The sequence below is a fragment of the Neomonachus schauinslandi genome, chromosome 7, assembly GCF_002201575.2.
Source record: "Neomonachus schauinslandi chromosome 7, ASM220157v2, whole genome shotgun sequence".
Classification (NCBI taxonomy): domain Eukaryota; kingdom Metazoa; phylum Chordata; class Mammalia; order Carnivora; family Phocidae; genus Neomonachus; species Neomonachus schauinslandi.
This window is the reverse complement of record NC_058409.1, coordinates 46315593-46333775: the sequence shown is the minus strand read 5'-3', so window position 1 is coordinate 46333775 and position 18183 is coordinate 46315593. Positions and strand designations below refer to the sequence as shown.

Sequence of the window (18183 nt, the reverse complement as noted above, 5' to 3'; positions counted from 1 at the left end):
GCATCAGATTCAACGTCCTAGGTAGAAGCATTCATTTGGCCCAGCAGTCATGAAAATTAGGACAAATGAAGCTTGAAATTTTAAGTCAACCAAAAACTAGTGAGGACATAGTTAATACGGAGTTATTTATTTAGTTCTTGTCTTATTGCCCTATCATGTAAAAGTTACAACTTTGTTAAAGAAGATGACCTACTTGGAAAAAGTTAATATTTCGTTCATTCTAAAAATATGAGATACAGTTCGTCATAAATAAGTTAATTTCTCATAAGTGCTGAGATGAGATCATTTCAGATCTGTCCATTACAACATTTTTAGTTTATTGTAGGAATGGTAATGGTGCATTTAGAATAGTTTTGTTCTGTCTCATTCAGCGTCTGTGGTTTCTATGGAAACAGACTTAACACTGACCTGGATTCTCTGAGCTTTTTTTCCAACAGGCAATTATTTCATAATGAAAGAGCCTCAGATTTTATTATTAATCCAGTGTTATACCACAATTCTGCTACAGTGCAGCATACGCATTCCTACTCTATGCAATACAAACCACAAGGTTTATGAGAAAAAATGAGATTGGGGTACAATAGTCAAAAACTTCATCAGTGATACATAAAAAATGATAGAAACCTAGTAACAGTAGCAGTTTTGCACATGTTAATTGGTTAAAAGGCACATAAATAATATAGTAAATAGGGTACTATACCTTGTAAAAGACCTGGAGTTTGCTGTGGAAGCAGACTTCGTAAGAATTGCAGTTTGTGAATTGTTCCAAAGTAATGGTGGGGGAAGAGGATGATGTGAAATCAGATCAGAGTTATGACACCTTATGTGGGTGGGCACTGCTCACAGCACACATGCTGAACTGAGGTCACTAGAAATATTTTGGGTTGTGTCCTTGCGTGTGTTTTGTATATTCCTATGAACCTCAGAGCAAATGGATACCACTTTCTGCATTCACCTAGTGTTTTTCATGGACAAAAGTCACATTATGTTCAAATCGTTCTCTCTTACATCAATTGTATTGGAACAAATTTATGTTTTTAAAACAAGCGTTATAGCACACCTGACTGTATTTTTTACTAGAATAACTCAGTAATGTGTATTTTAAAGTAAATTTGGGATTAGGGAAAAATGACTAGTGTTTTGACTTCATAACAGTGAAGAGATAGTTTAAATTAACACTTTTATATTTGCGTTCTATGTACTTTAATTTATTAGTGAGTTTGGGTTATATCTCCATATGAAGAATTTAGAAGTTAGATGCCTTGCATTAAGGTAATAGAACAATTCTTTCCTGACCTTCTGGTTGCTGGAAGCCCTTATTGGAGGTGAAAATTAGTTTCAACTATATGTGTTATGCAGCCATAAAAAGGAATGATCTTCTGATATGTGCTACAGTTTGGGTGATCTTGAAAACATTATGCCAAGTAAAATAATTCAGACACGAAAGTGTATGATTCCACTTATATGAGATTCCTAGAACAGGTAAATTTATAGAGGCAGAAAGTAGGATGGAGAGTACCATGGGCTCGAGGGAAGGGGGACTGGGCAGTTATTGTTTAATGGGTATAGTTAGTGTTTGGGATGATGAAAGATTTTGGAAATAGTGGTGATGGTTGTACAACCTTGTGAATGTACTTCATGCCACTGAATTCCACACTTAAAAATTGTTAAGGTGATAAATTTTATGTATATTTTTATTACAAAATCAATTTTAATTTATTTCATCTGTTACTGTCTTCCAGCATTGCATGCATGTAGCACTAATGATACAGAGATACTATAAATATTTCTAAACGTCGATCAGACTGAATATGTGACTAGCAGTTTGTTTTCTCTTGTCAGAGAATCTGATTGCTGAATTCAGATGTTTCTTAGAATAGCTAGCAGTTAAAGTATTTTTCTGGATTTTCACCAATTCCTTTTAAAAAGTCAGTTTGGGCCTCCTGGGTGGCTCAGTTGGTTAAGCGACTGCCTTCGGCTCAGGTCATTATCCTGGAGTCCCTGGATCGAGTCCCGCATCGGGCTCCCTGCTCAGCGGGGAGCCTGCTTTTCCCTCTGACCCTCCCCCCTCTCATGCTCTCTCTATCTCATTCTCTCTCTCAAATAAATAAATAAAATCTTTAAAAAAAAAAAGTCAGTTTGTTTTTCTTCCAAGGGAGAGCAGAAAAACATTTGTTATCTCTAATGTTCACATATATGTATATATAATAACTAGTATATATAGTGCATATGTGTATGCATATATGTATATAGCTAATTATTTACATTTGAGGGACAAGCTAAAATACTCTGCAATTTCTTCCTCAGTGTTCTAGAATTCCTGGAATGTTTAAGTTCTTGACTATAACACTGCATTTCTGTTAAAGAAAAATATATTCCAAAATTCTTGAAATATTGTCAAAGAAAATAATTTGAGTAAATTGGCTTTTTCAGTGATTTCTAGCATTCATAACAATTCAATGGATAGTGTTACTAATTTGGGTCAGGAATGATTTTTTTTAATTAATTAATTAATTAATTAATTTTTAAAAGATTTTATTTATTTGACAGAAAGACAGCCAGAGAGGGAACACAAGCAGGGGGAGTGGGAGAGGGAGAAGCAGGCTTCCCACAGAGCAGGGAGCCTGATGCAGGGCTCGATCCCAGGATCCTGGAATCATGACCTGAGCCAAAGGCAGACGCCCAATGACTGAGCCACCCAGGTGCCCCAGGAATGATTTTTTTTTAAAGAAAGAAATCCTACAATAAGAGGTTTCTTAGCTTTTTCATGTGATGAAATTCTTATGTTTCTTCTTTTTATATGTCTCCTAAAATGTCATCCAATTTTATTTCAGGTTGCAACAAGGATAGTGTCCGAGCCGGCTGTAAAAAATGTGGCTATCGTAAGTACATTAAAAAATAATATTTCAAAGAGTGAATCATTGCCTCTTTGGGCAGTGTGATCTGGCATCCTGATTTTACTGCCCTGATTTCAGCATAGTTCTGTAACCCTGTTATTTAGCCCGGGTTTGCAGATGATTCAGAAATTGCTGTCAGTTCTGAATGGTTCCTTTCTTCCCGGCTGTAGACTCAGTGACAGGTGGCTATATATCTAGTGACTAGCAAAGATGTCAAGTACAAGTGGAGTAGATTTAGGAGACTGGAGAAAGTATATTCCAAAAAAAAAAAAAAAGGACACATATGCTTAATCTTTTACTCCTTGTCTTTCTAGATACTGGATGAAGAGGGGAAAGCAATGAAAATTATTTATGAAGGGTTTTCCTGTTGACTGAGTTTAGTCCTTTTAAGGATGAAATTAGTCCTAGAATTTCTGCTCACAGGCAAAAGTTGATGTAAACAGTCATTAATCTCTATTATGATCAATGAAGTGGAATAAAAAAATAAACTTTAACATGTGCAATTATGTAGCTTAAATTTGTAATTATGTACCACAAACAAATATCATTTCTTTAGTTAAATGTAACAATTCCTGAAGTTGATAACAGCGAGAACAGTATCATTTGTTGTTTTATAAATTGGAGACCATGCACATGAGCCTGGATTATGGTTAATGCTCCATATAAAATTAATTAATTTACATAGAAGTATAGTTACATTTGATGCACAATGTTACATGAGCTTTAGATGTGCAACATAATGATTTGTTAAGTTTATACTTCAGGCTATGCTCACAAGTACTACCATCAGTCACCATATAGTGCTCTTTTATTTGACAGAGAGAGAGCACGAGAGCAGGAACACAAGGAGGGGGAATGGGAGAGGGAGAAGCAGGCTTCCCGCCAAGCAGTGAGCCCAATGTGGGGCTCAATCCCAGCCCCCTGGGATCATGACCCAAGCCGAAGGCAGACACTTAACTGACTGAGCCACCCAGGCACCCCCAGAAAAGTTATTTTTAAAAAGATAAATGTGATGGGGCGCCTGGGTGGCTCAGTTGGTTAAGCGACTGCCTTTGGCTCAGGTCATGATCCTGGAGTCCCGGGATCGAGTCCCGCATCGGGCTCCTTGCTCAGCAAGGAGTCTGCTTCTCCCTCTGACCCTCCCCCCCTCATGCTCTCTCTCCCTCTCTCATTCTCTCTCTCTCAAATAAATAAATAAAATCTTTAAAAAAAAAAAAGAAAAAGATAAATGTGATGTAAAAAAAAGGATGTCCTTGCAAGAACATGTGATAAGAGAGCACTCTTATCATAAATCTTCATTAAAAGGGCTCATAATGAAAGCATGCTGAGAGTACCAAGTCACATTCCTCCAAGCAAAGGCTGAAATGTGGCACAAGGGAATCTTGCTCAGTTAGCAAAAGTGAGAAATAAGCATACATAGCCTTCACTTAAAACTCCTGAAGAATATACTTTCATGCAAGAAATGGCTGCAGTGAAATCTTTTCTGTGTTTTAAACTTGTTTATATTTATTTCTGCTTTGTTTCCTTTCTTTAAATCTTTGCTAATTTCCATGTTTTGTTTCTTGATTTAGGACTTAAGAACCTGCTCACTCATGCTCTCTCTCTCTATATGCTGTTTTATTTACTTCAGAATCTGGAATGGATTTTCCAATCTGTCTATAAATACCAGTTTATCTACTTGGACTTCTTTTTAATTTTTAACTTAAGACTTGTAAGAAAATAGGGGTGCCTGGGTGGCTCAGTCGGTTAAGCATCTGCCTTCCACTTGGGTCATGACCCCAGGGTCCTGGAATCAAGCCCAGCATCAGGCTTCTTGCTCAGCAGGGAGTCTGCTTTTCCCTCTCCCCCTGCCTGCCGCTCCCTCTGCTTATTCTCTCCCTCTCTATCTCTGTCAAATAAATAAATAAAAATCTTTAAAAAAAAAGACTTGTAGAAAAATAATAAAAATAATTTTTTGGAAATAGAGTATTTGTTGATCTAGTCTCCTTACTGCTATTTTATTTTAAACAATGATGGAAGTATCTGTAGTAATTAGAATTTTTTTTAGAGAAGCCAAGTAAGCAAATAGGTTTGGCAGTCTTTCTAAGTTTAGTTCCTTCTGCTTTATTATTTTAATCTATTATTTTAGTGATTAAGTTATTAAATAACTTCTATTCAGTAATACTTCCCTTCTGGGTTAAACTTACATCTTATACCTTTTAAAAATGAAGGTCTTTTGAATTTACATGTCTTTCTGATAGAAACTACATTTTAAAAATTACCTGTTATTTGCAGGCCGGAATTTTTGTATTGATAGTAGATGTAAGAGAAAAGTCCACAAAACTCTTTGAAATGTTTTTAATGCCTAAAAATGTGCATATTCATCATTCAGTTACAAAAGAGTATTGTCTCTCTAGTGTTGTGAAGCTAATGGTTTAGGTTGTACTATTTTAAAAATTTTAATACTTGATTGAAAAAGATTTTATTGTCAGTATGTTTCAATAGTGTTTATATTATTTTTAAAAGTTTCAAGTTAAGGATGAATGTGTTACTAAATAACAGGGATGTCACTTTTTCATGGCAATTTCCTCAACAAAATAAGAAAAATTGTTATTTCTATGATAAGTTTTTGAATTTTTTTGGAGTTGGCAACTTCTGAATATTTAAAAGCTACAAGAACACTAAGCCTTTTTCCATGGAATAAATTTCTCAAATAATTATGATAGTTCTCAGAAAATAGACCTTTAAAAAGTTCAGTATAGTATACTCAGTGGTTGAGCATTTGATTGTAGCAGCAGGAAATAAAAACATACCTAAATACCTTTAATGTTTTATTTAACTTAAAATGCTAATCTATTGATAGACATTCATGACCTTTTCTTTGCCTGTGGGTCTGCTCATTATTGTTTCTCATAGACTTTTAAGTGCAAATATCTGAAATGCATTTCCTACATTTTATAGTTTGTTTTTTCAAAGATAAGCAAGCAGTGAAAATAATAAATCTGAGTGCAAAATCGTTTTATCATTTGTTCTCATTAGTGGTAATACTGGCCCCCTAGAAATCTGTGGCCTTTTTTTTTTTTTAATTTGTCCATATCGGGTTGAGGGCAACAGTAGGACATTTAGTATGTAGGATGTAGTGATTATAAACATCCTGTGATGTGTAGGGCAATATTGGACAGTGAAGAATTGCCTGCCTCAAAATGACAGTGGCACCCCCTTTGAAAAATAGGTACTTCTTCTCATTGTTTTAGATTTTTTTTCTCTATCTTGTACAGTCTTGTTCCAGTACCTAATTTGAAAACTGCTTTTAAAAATAATTCATTTAAATCAGGTGTTTCTAAAAGTACAACTTTGTTTTATAGAAACAACCACTCTTTTTTGCCCCACGTTCATGTTTTTGGACTTACATGATTTTATATAAGCAAACTTACATATAACAATAACAAATAGGTCATGAAGCAAACTATGCAGGTTCAGGCCTGTATGGGGAGGGATAAAAAAGTGGAGAGCCTATATAGTCTCCCATTTCAGGAAATTTGCATGAGAAAAGTAAGGAACTGTCTTAGTCCTTATGGACTACTATAACAAAATACCATAAGCCCAGTAGCTTATAAACAGAAATTATTATTGCTCATCAGAGGCTGTAAGTCCAAGCTCAGGGTGCCAGCAAGTTTTCCAGGTCATAGATTTTTCATTTTATACTCACATGGTGGAAAGGACTAGAGATCTCTCTGGAGTCTTTTTTTATAAGGCAGTAATCCCATTCATGAGGGTACCACCCTCAGAACCTGATCACCTCCCAAAGGTCCCATCAACTAATACCATCCTCTTTGGGGGTTAGAATTTCAGCATATTAATTTTGGAGGGGACACAAAGATTCAGGTCATAACAGGAACATATTCAATACAATTAACCCTTGAACAACATAGGTTTGAACTGCACAGGTTTAGTTTTAAGTCTTTTTTTTTTTTAATACAGTACAGCAGTAGAACAGGAACCACCACATATCTCCCCCTCCCCACCTGCACTTAGCCATGGTAGATCCTAGTCTAATACCCATTTCTTGCTCCTCTTCTGGGAATGTGGAAAACCTCATTCCACGTGGAGTCCAGGGAAGGTAGATAACCAGGGAAGTCAAAGTACCCTTACCCTTCTCTCTAGGTCACTTGTGCCACTTGATCCCCTTTATGTGGTTCTAATGTAGTTTCTGTTCATGGAAAATGCTGTCAAGGGGTAAGCTGCCAGTTCCCGTGTAATATTAGCTACCCTCTTCAGAAAATGTTCAGCACCTTGGACAGCGCCCCACCCTACTGAGGCCCAGGCTTCTGTCTGGTGCTGTCCTGCCCTTGGTGTCCTCCTGCATTCCTTGGTTGGGGGGTTGGGGGTAGGTGGGTTATTATGTGGTCCTTGGTTACTTCAGCAAGAATCCTTCCCCAAGAGCCTGTTTCTTGCACCTCCCAGTTCAAGACCTCAGTGAACTGAGTTTCCCACAGGTAGTAGGATGGAGAGTGCCAGGAGCAGGCAAGAGCCCTGGTGTTACAGCCTTCTCTGGAACTTTCCTCCACCTTTGCTTTGTTTTTCATCATGTGGTGACTTTTATCTTACTTTTCTATCACATAAAATACAGTAGTTCAGTTTTAAGGGAGCCAGAAATTATGTGTGGATTTTTGACTGCCTGGAGTTCAGTGCTCCTAACCCCTGTGTTCAAGGGTCAACTGTAATTCCTGGAAGGGAATTTGGGATAAACGGAGGGTTTTATATTTAACATATAATGTGTTTATATAGACTGAGGGGATATAGGAGATGTTTCAGATACTGGAGACAGGAGAAGATTAAGCAATTTCATCTAAGAGTTATAACAAGGATATTTCTTAACTTTGGAGGAAGCTAGGTGAGAATAAGTACAGATATTTTCAGGTATGGAGACAGAAAGTAGAAGGGGATGCTGTCTGGTAAACTTAGGAGGCAGAGTTGGCTGTTTGGAAAGGGGGCATTGAGTGGGACGGGAAATTGGTTGAACAATAATTTAAGTCAGGCATAAGTTTGGAAAAGTCACTGAGAAAAATAGGACAGACAAAAAAAAATGAAATGCTTTGTGTCTGTGCTAGCATTCATGAATGTGTGATTGTGCTCAAGCATTGCTTGGCTGCTCAGGGATAGGCACAATCCAAAGGTTAGCTTTGAGCCAGAGTATTTGTTTTACAGTGAGGTATGATAGAAGAATAAGAATATGAATGAGTCAGAGAGGCTTATAAAAAAGTATTCAGAGAGTCAGGAATGAGAAATTTGATAGACTAGGAGAAGATGAAGGGATTGAATGAGTTAAGGTCTTAATAAAATTCCAAAACAGATCGATGCATGGGTGTAAGGGAGTGAGAAAGGTAGAAGGATAAAAGCTTAGAGTCATAGTATGATATTAGAGTTTAAAATTTCTGAGATGGAACACTTCAGGTGATGACAAGGAGCATGGTGTGGCTATGGCATCTAGAATATCAAAGAACTGAGAAAAGCCATACAACACTCTAGACTGTCCCATCGAGGCTTGTGGAAGGGCTTAAGGTGAAGAACTCGAGTGTGAGCCTGATTCCAAAGACTTCAGTGGCTAGGCTATTATACAGTAACAGGACTGCATGAGAGAGTAGAGGACTGCTATATTGGGAAACAGTATTAAGAAGCCTGGGGGAGGGGCTCCTGGGTGGCTCAGTTGGTTAAGCATCTGCCTTCAACTCAGGTCATGATCCCAGAGTCCTGGGATCAAGCCCCGCATAGGGCTTCCTGCTCAGCAGAGAGCCTGCTTCTCTCCCTGCCCCTCATCCCACTTGTGCTTGCTCTCTCTCTCTCTTTCTCCCTCTCTCAAGTAAATAAATAAAATCTTAAAAAAAAACCAAACAAACAAAAAAAAGAAGCCTGGAGGATACTAATAATACAGAGGTAAGCTGTAGAAAAGTGTTCCCAGGGAAGAGCCAAATATCCTTTAAACAAGTGGTAGAGGGAGCAAACTGCAAACAGGTAGCATAATTTGTCCATTAAAGATTGCATGTTTCAGAAGCTGTCATAAAAAGATTGGGAGAGGGGCGCCTGGGTGGCTCAGTCGGTTAAGCAACTGCCTTCGGCTCAGGTCATGATCCTGGAGTCCCAGGATCGAGTCCCGCATCGGGCTCCCTGCTCGGCGGGGAGTCTGCTTCTCCCTCTGACTCTCCTCCCTCTCATGCTCTCTGTCTCTCATTCTCTCTCTCTCAAATAAATAAATAAAATCTTTAAAAAAAAAAAAAAAAAAAAGATTGGGAGAGAAAGGGGTGATTATCTGTTAGGCCAGGGGACCAGAAACAATATGAAGATAAGACTTCAGGGAAGATAAATGAATACAGAAGCCTACATTTTTGGGTAGGAATCACAATGATAGGGATGTGAAGCTTGGTGGAATTAATTGTGTTTAATAATTGAAAAGTTTGTAATGTAGCCTTTATGCTCTCAGAACTGAGGACCTTAGGTAAAGCCAAAACCTGGTTTACTTAGTCCTTGTTCACATGGTCTGTATACGCCATAGCCAAGAAATAAATACATGAGCACCCTAATTATAAAACAGGAGTTCTTTTCATTCATTGACAGATCTTTATCAGCACAGTCTAAATGAAACTGTTACTTGGCACTTCGAGTTGCCCATCTAGCCACTCCTTGAATGCGGACAGGGGAGAATATACATTTCCTTTTATTGGTACAATAAATGGTCATAACCTGACACCATGTATTAAATACCTACTTGGTGCTAGAGTCTGTACTAAGCATTTTAAAGATACAATTAATTGCGTTCATTCTTAAAACAACCCTATGAAGTAAGTTTTGTGGTCTCCATTTTTGTGAACATTCAAAAAACAAAACAAAACAAAGAGGCACCAGAGTGATTGCCTAGGTGCAAACCTCAGCTGGCACTTACTAGCTGTGTGACATCAGGGAAGTTGCTTAACCACTCTGCTTCAGTTTCCTGTCTATAAAATGAGATAATTAGAGCCCCTAATTCCACAGAGTTGTAAAGATTAAATTAGTTAATGCAAGTGTTGAGATCAATGGTTTGCCATAGGAATTCCTCAATAATTATTATTGACTATTGTTACCGTTATAAATCAGAAAATAGGCTCAGGAGGATTACTTTATTATTAAGTGGGAAAACTGGAAATTGTAATCTGGTAATCTGTAGGACTTGACACTATGCCATGGTCTTTTCCCCACCATTTGTAAATATAACATAAAATTTGCCATTTTAAGCATTTTTAAGTATACAATTCAGGGGCATTAATTACATCCACAGTGTTGTACAACTGTCTCCACTATCTATTCTGACACTTTTCATCACCCTAAACAGAAATGCTATAACCTCTATCTCTCCAGCCCTCCCTTCCCCTAGGCTCCAGCCTCTAATACACTTTCTGTTCTATAAATTTGGCCATTCTGGATATATCATGTAAGTGTAATCATACAGTATTTGTACTTTGTGTCTGGCTTATTTCCCTTAGTATAACATTTCAGAGCTCATCCATGTTGTAGCTTTTTTAATTTTTTTTTTTTTTTGTGGCTGATATACCACATTGTATTATTCATTCATTTGTTGGTAGACACTTGGGTTGTTTGCACTTTTTGGTTATTGTGACTAATGGAGCAGTGAAAATCGATGCACAAGTATCTGCTTGAATCCCTCTTTTCAGTTCTTTTGCGTGTATGCCTGGGAGTGGAATGCTGGGTCATCTGCGTTCAGCTTTTTGAGGAGATGCTAAACTGTTTTCCACCAGAAATTTTACATTCCCACTAGAAATGTACAAGAATTCCAATTTCTCTACATTCTTGCCAACATTTATTCTTCTTTTCCTTTTTTTTTTTTTTACAAGTGTAGCCATCCTCATAGATAGGAAGTGATATCTTAATGTGGTTTTGATTTGAATTTCCCTAATGACTAATGATGTTCAGCACCTTTTTATAGTCCTATTGGCCATTTGTATATCTACTTTGGATTAATGTCTATTCAAGTCTTCCGCCCATTTTTTAACTGAGTTGGTTTTTTTGTTCTTGAGTTATACCACTTGTATATATACTGGATGTTAAACCCTATCAGATATATGATTTGCAAATATTTTATCCCATTCTGTAGGTTAGCTTTTCACTTTCATAGTAATTTCTTTGCAAAAAGGTTTTAAATTTTGATGAAGTCCAGTTCGTCAATTTTTTCTTTTGCTGGTGCTGTTGGTATTTTTTTTTAGATTTATTTATTTATTATTTGAGAGAGAGAGAGAATGAGCAGGAGGGGCAGGGGAGAGGGAGAGAGAATCTCAAGCAGACTCTGAGCTAGGTGCAGAGCCCAACATGGGGCTTGATCCCACAGCCCTGAGATCACCACTTGAGCTGAAACCAAGAATCAGATGCTTAACCAACTGCACCACCTAGGCGACCCTGGTGCTATTGGTTTTTTATATCTTAAGAATCCTTTGCCAAATTCAAGGTCATGAAGACTTACCCTTTGCTGTCTCCTAAGAGTTTTATGGTCTTAACTCTTATATTGTTAAGTCTTTGATCCAGTTTGAGTCAATGTTTCCATATGATATGAATAAGATATTCAACCTCATTGTTTTGCATGTGGAAATCAAGTTGTTTCTGCACCATCTGTTGAAGAGACTGTTCTTTCCCCAGTGAGTAGACTTGACGCTCTTGTCAAAAATCAGTTGGCCATATATAATGGGTTTATTTCTGGGTTCTTAATTCTGTTCTATTGGCCTATATGTCTATTCTTGTGACAGTACCATCCTGTTTTGATTACTATAACTTTGTGGAAATTTTTGAAATCAGGAAGTGTGAGTCTTCCACTTTTATTCTCTCTCAAGATTGTTTTGGCTAGTCAGGCACCTTGAATTTGGGAATTGGCTTTACCATTTCTGAAAAAGACCTGTCATTTTTTAGTAATCAGCTACTAAAAGGTTGTAATTTGAAATGTCTCTGTGTATCTGTGGCCAGAATTTGTTTCTGGTCACCTAAGAATTTTCTGCTCATTGTCTGCTTAGAGTCTATATAGAAAAGAAGTCATAAGAACTGTAATTTGGAATACAATTATTTCCTAAGTTTCTTCACTAATTTCCCCAGTAGAAAAAAAATAGGAAACTATTTGTAGCTTCATGAGTAATTTATCTTAGGATTAGTTTAGGGTCAGTTTCATTGAAGTAAAGCTAAAATGCGTGTGAGATGGAGCTTGCTGCCAGTGTGGTGGTTATTTCAGTATTTTATTTACTTTAAATATTCATTGTAATATGAAGTGTTTGGGTGCAAAGCTAGCTTAAGTAAAGGGAAAAGTGTATCATCAGGAGTTCTGATCAAAATGGCAAACTGAACCAAGATATAAAGTCCTCCCTTGTGCTTTGTACACAGAAATGCTGAGAAAAACAGAGTAACAGCAACAAAAATAACCCAGCTCAAATGAATGAAAGGGAAATCCCCAGTGCTGGAAATGAAAAGGTGCTCAAAGCCAGAATAGGGAATGATAGCTGAAAACAGTGAGGTCCAGAAGCCTACTGGGTAGACTTTTATGGACTAGGGAGTGAAGCCTTAGACCGGTGTGCGATGGCAGCTTGGCTGGAGTGGGGACTCTTGCATAAAGCCCTAGTGTTCAAAAGGTTGTGAAACAGGGATTAGAAAAATCCCATTCACTATCTAGGGAAAGTGGCAAGAAACTGTACTGTATGAGTTCCTACAAGATAATAATTAGAAGAAAAGGAATAATCAAGAATTGTTTACCCAAGCTTATGCCATGTGTAAGTATGAGGAGTGAATTTACACTGCCTCCAGCGAGGCAGGAACTATTTTTCCAGGTTAAGAAATTAACATTGAAATTGGATCTGGTATTTGGTCACCTGGCCTGCTCAGGGGTAAAGTGTGCAACTCTTGATCTCAGGGTCATGAGTTCAAGCCCCACGTTGGGTAGAAGAGCTTACTTTAAAAAAAAAAAAAAAAAAGATTGGTCTGCGTATGATTTCACTCATATGTGGAATTTAAGAAGCAAAACAAATGAACATGGGAAACATAAAAAGAGAGCAACAAACCAAGAAACAGACTCTTAACGATAGAGAACAAACTGAAGGTTGATGAGGGAAGTGGGCGGGGGATGGGTTTAATAGGTGATAGGGATTAAAGCGGGCACTTGTGATGACTACCTGGTGTTAAATATGAATCACTAACTTCTAAACCTGAAACTAATATTACAATGCATGTTAACTAACTGGAATTTAAATAAAAATGTGGAAAAAGTTGGTCTGGTATCAAATTAGATAAAGAAACTTAAGTGCAGCTATATGTCATTATTAATAAAACAATAGAGAAAACTAAAGACTGCATAAAAATTTTCAAAATAAAGGGACTGGGGAGCAAAGAGGAGATAGGTTAAATATTGTTGATATTCAGTGGTTTTTCTTACAAAAATGGCAACTTCATATGATTAAACTAATAACAACCAAAAGAGCATAGTAGAGTAATTTCAATATCAGACTTTTGAAGCAAGAGCAGTATTAAGAATAGAGGTTCAAGAACAATGAAAAAGGTAAAATGATAATGATCTTGATTGTGCTTACTAATATAAACTCCAATTATTTTTAGTAAAAAACTGTATTACAAGGAGAAATTGGCAAAACTTTGATGATAGAGGTACTTAGAAATTACACTATCAGAAGTTATTAGACAAAAATACGGTGGAGAAGATTTTAACAACAAAATAGACATAGCACTCCATCCAACAGTGTGATATGTATTCTATTACATACCAAATCATTTCATAAATTTACTAGATGATAGTCCACAAAAGAAATCTCAGCAAATAGCAAATAACTGATCTCATACAGAGGTATCTAATACAGAGCTACTTTCTGGTAGCAGTGTAATAAATTTATAAATCAACAAAAGCATAATTTGAAAAGTCCATGTTTGGAAACTGAAAAGAATACTTCTGAATGATTCATTTGGAAAGAAATCACAACAGAGGAAACTTGTTTCCAGCAGTATGGCAGACTGGATCCTCTTGCAAACAATTAAGGAACTTGTATAAAATGTACAGTACATACTTTAGTTACAGTAGTGTTCTAGGAAGAAATAAGGAATTAGAGGACAACAATCAAAGGAAAGCAGAAATTCAAAGAGGTAAGACTTGGGGCGCCTGGGTGGCTCACTTGGTTAACCATCTGCTTTCTGCTCAGGTCATGGTCCCAGGGTCCTGGGATCAAGCCCCACGTCGGGCTCCCTGCTCAGAGGAGAGCCTGCTTCTCCCTCTCCCTCTGCTGCTCCCCCTGCTTGTGTGCGCGCTCTCTCTCTCTCTCTCTCTCTCGGTCTGTCAAATAAATAAAAAAAAAATCTTAAAAAAAAAAGAGGGGCGCCTGGGTGGCTCAGTTGGTTAAGCGACTGCCTTCGGCTCAGGTCATGATCCTGGAGTCCCGGGATCGAGTCCCACATCGGGCTCCCTGCTCAGCAGGGAGCCTGCTTCTCCCTCCGACCCTCCCCCCTCTCATGTGCTCTCTGTCTCTCTCATTCTCTCTGTCTCAAATAAATAAATAAAATCTTTAAAAAAAAAAAAAAAAGAGGTAAGACATGAGGATATTTCCTGAACCCAGTGTTCATGAACTTGTGTTTTCGTGGGTTGGCAAGTACAGGAGATAAAATCAAGGCCCAGGGTCCTGCCTAAGATTGGAACTCTAATAAGAGGTGTTCTTGTATAAATCTAGAACATACAAAGGGTTTCACACTCAAAGTAAGAGAGAACTAGAAATAAGCTCTAGCATAGAGTTAGGATGAATCATTAGTGGGTCGTGGAATCAAGTATATGGTTACCATCAGCAGCACTGTTTATTGTTGTTTTTATTTTTGTTTGTTTTTAAATATCAGATGTAATGCTTCAGGTAACTTTTTGTTTCATTGTTAATGAGTTAGTGTGTATTTGTATTTGAATGTGTATATGAGTACAAAACATAATACTGAGTGGTGAAAACTAGTTGCAGACTGATAGGTAAGTATAATTGAGTTTATGTTATAAAATAATCCAATATGCTGTTTTGGAAAGATAAATACCAACTGTAGTATACCAGCTTCTGAAGACAGAATAGAATGGGATTAGGACAGTGTTCCAAGGAATGATGCAAGATCCCCCCCTTTGTGTGTGTGTGTGTGTGCGCACGCACGTGCGTGCAACACACCTGCAAACATTTACCTTAAAAAAAAAAAACCTAAGTGAATATGACAGAATGTTAACATGTAGGTGATAGGCACTTGGATATATATTGGCTATATAATTTCCTGTACTTTTGTGTTATTTGTACTATATGATTTTTGAAAAAGCTGTATCATGCACTAAGTAGGTAACTATTATAGTTTTATTATGGGGAGAGTCTTTAGGGGGTGAATGATGTCAGAATGAAAATTTTTTTTCAGAATGAAATTTTTATTTAAGTGTTCTTTAGAAAAGCACCCCTGGGTGGTGCAGTCGGTTGAGCTTCCAACCCTTCGTTTAGGTTTAGGTCATGATCTCAGGATCATGAGATTGAGCCTTGCGTCAGGCTCAGCAAGGAGTCTGCTGGAGTTTCTCTCTCTCCCTCTCCCCCTCCCTCTGCTCTCTCTCTCTCAAGTGACACCTTTAATTAGATGAAAGCTATGTAGTTGCTACGTAATTAAGTACATAGAAAGGGAAAATACATGAAGTATGATGTAGCCAAAAATGCTTGTTAAATTAGAAGCCCTGATGAATAAAGGAAGAAATTCTCTCTCTTGAGTGGTACATTCAGGGAAAGCAAACTATGACCCACCAAATAATCAAAGTTTAAACATTATATTATTAAAATTGTAATTTGTTTCTTAACCATGAGGCAAAAAACTAAAAATATATAATGTATATATTATTTTGTCATTCACATTTTTGTTTGTTTGTTTTACTTAGCTGGTCACCTGACATTTGAATGCCGTAATTTTCTCCGAGTGGACCCCAAAAGGGATATAGTTTTGGATGTGAGCAGCACAAGCAGTGAAGAGAGTGATGAAGAGAATGAAGAACTGAATAAATTGCAGGCATTACAAGAAAAAAGTAAGTAATGCTTTTTCTTTCCCTCCATCCTTTAAAAATGTTTCTAAACATTCTGCTTATGATTATGTCATGTTTATTGTTCTATTGTACTTATCATTTAGATAGCTTGTGTATTTTATGTAAGAGGTACTGCATAGGTAAGGAAATAGGCTTTGAATTTCTAGGTACTTTGCCCCAGATCAAACAGCTAATCAGTGTTAGAACCAGGAGGCAAGTCTATTTCTGATTCCACAATGCAGGTTTTGTTGTTGTTGTTTTTCCATCACACTAAGATGTGTCACATGGTACAAAGAGTCTGATTTAAGACTTGGTTTGTAGACCTGTTTGGCCATTTTGTAGCATGTGACTTTCAGCAAGTCATTTAACCACTGTGAGCCTTCATTTCTTTGTGGGATATTGCAAAGAATAGGTTTGTCAAGTTACACTCATTCACATCAGAGATGCTAACCAGTAGCCAGGTTTACTAGTAATTTCAAGTATATACATGATCATGAGGCATAGGGAAAGCTGCAAGAGTTCTAGGACCACCAGTATAGCTCCCCACATACTTTCTTTCTACTTCACAACCCACTCTGGCCAAGATTAACATGAGGTTTCTTCGTTACTTACCCAAAAGAAAGTCATTTAATCATGAAATATCTCAATTTTAAATCCATATACTTACATTTTCCAGGGAGCCATGTCTCATACATCCATAGATCCCAGGATTATGTACCATAAACAATCTTAGACAAACCAGCTACATCCTATAAGCAGTCTATAAATAAGGATTCTCTTGCCAACAACTTGATCATGGATCTTAAGCTTTCAGAACTGTGAGAAAATAAATTTCTGTTAATTAAATACACCTTCCTCGCACGCCCCCCTCCCCCCCCCCATTCTCTAGTTAGCAAATACCACTCATTTGTTTTCAGGAGGTCTGTCATTAGCATGTTTACAGAGAGATTTAACTAAGTTACCTTTTTTCTCTCTTGGGGGCATCCTCCTCTCTCCTCAAAGAAAGAGAAGATTGCATACCTATTGTTTAACTGTTTCTTTCCCATCATGTGTATAAAATAGCCTATCCTTGCAATGGGGCTTTTAGGGATAAAATGTAATGCTGTATATGAAAATACTTTGTAAACTTCAAAATGCCATATGGTGGATGTCACACAGAATAAAAATGTAACTTGTTTGAGTATGGGTTTAGGCATGGAATGAGAGAGATACAAAAAAGTTTAAATCTTATTTTAGCTCATCAGAGAATAAACCAAATACACTTTAAAACTTTTTAAGCTTTCCATATTACATCTAGTGAAGGTAAATGAAGTCAAATGCCGTCGTAATAGGACAGGCTGAGAAGGCAAGAGGAAGAGAGTCCTAAAAAGGACAAACAAGACTTACATTACATATGAGTATATACAGCTTCAGGTAAAGATAGCTGCTTGGTTGTACATACTTGATTTTATTAGCTACTGAAACACCACTGAAATGATAGTGGAAGAATTTTTTTAAAAAAAAACATAAACCCACAAAGACAAAGAAAATGAGATAGGAAGCAATAGTAACAAAATTTTAAAAAGCAGATGGGTTTAGGGATAATGGATTGCACACTTGAGAAAGCTCAATCCTTTAATAGTAGGAAGTCTGAGGAGTAACCTGATAGTATACACTTTAAAACTCACCAAAGACTTGGTAATGAGTATCCTTAGGTACCTCTGTGAGGACATCTGTAAAGCTAAAAACAGAGGGATTGGTTAAATATCTGACGTAATCCCCTTCAATTCCCTTTGCCTACTCTGTGAAGCCAGGTGGCTTCCCTCCATCACCTCAGCAGGCTACTACATGTCTGTTTTCTAGACAGGGTAAAACAAAGGGTCTTTGAATTGGGACATAGCAAACACAGATGAAAACAGTAAGTTAAAGTACAAATAGAGAATGGCGAGAACCTTCCAGACATCTTCATCTGTTTGGTTCCCAGACTTCTATCACTCAGGCAGAAGATTTGAAGATTTATCTCTGGGAGATCTGACTGGTCTAAGAAGAAAAACAGAAATAAAGATACTGACCTCAAGGATTCTTCAAGGACACGACAGAGCCACATTATCAGCAAAGTTAAGATTTAGAAGTTTCACTTGCGCAAAGCTTCATGTGAGCTTTTTTAGACAATCAGGGAGCACTAAATTTCTGAAGAAAGACTCTCACGTGAAATATAGATACCAAAACCAACTAACC

The 18183-nt window shown here is 37.2% G+C and overlaps 1 protein-coding gene across 1 annotated transcript in view; it reads left to right on the top strand.

The window, feature by feature from the left end:
* SREK1IP1 (SREK1 interacting protein 1) overlaps positions 1 to 18183 on the top strand; it is a 40228-nt gene that overhangs the window by 6175 nt on the left and 15870 nt on the right. The window contains exons 2-3 of the mRNA XM_021701739.1: positions 2835 to 2882; positions 15826 to 15969. Of these exons, the coding sequence (XP_021557414.1) occupies positions 2835 to 2882; positions 15826 to 15969 (192 nt within the window). The remainder of the gene's footprint in view (positions 1 to 2834; positions 2883 to 15825; positions 15970 to 18183) is intronic.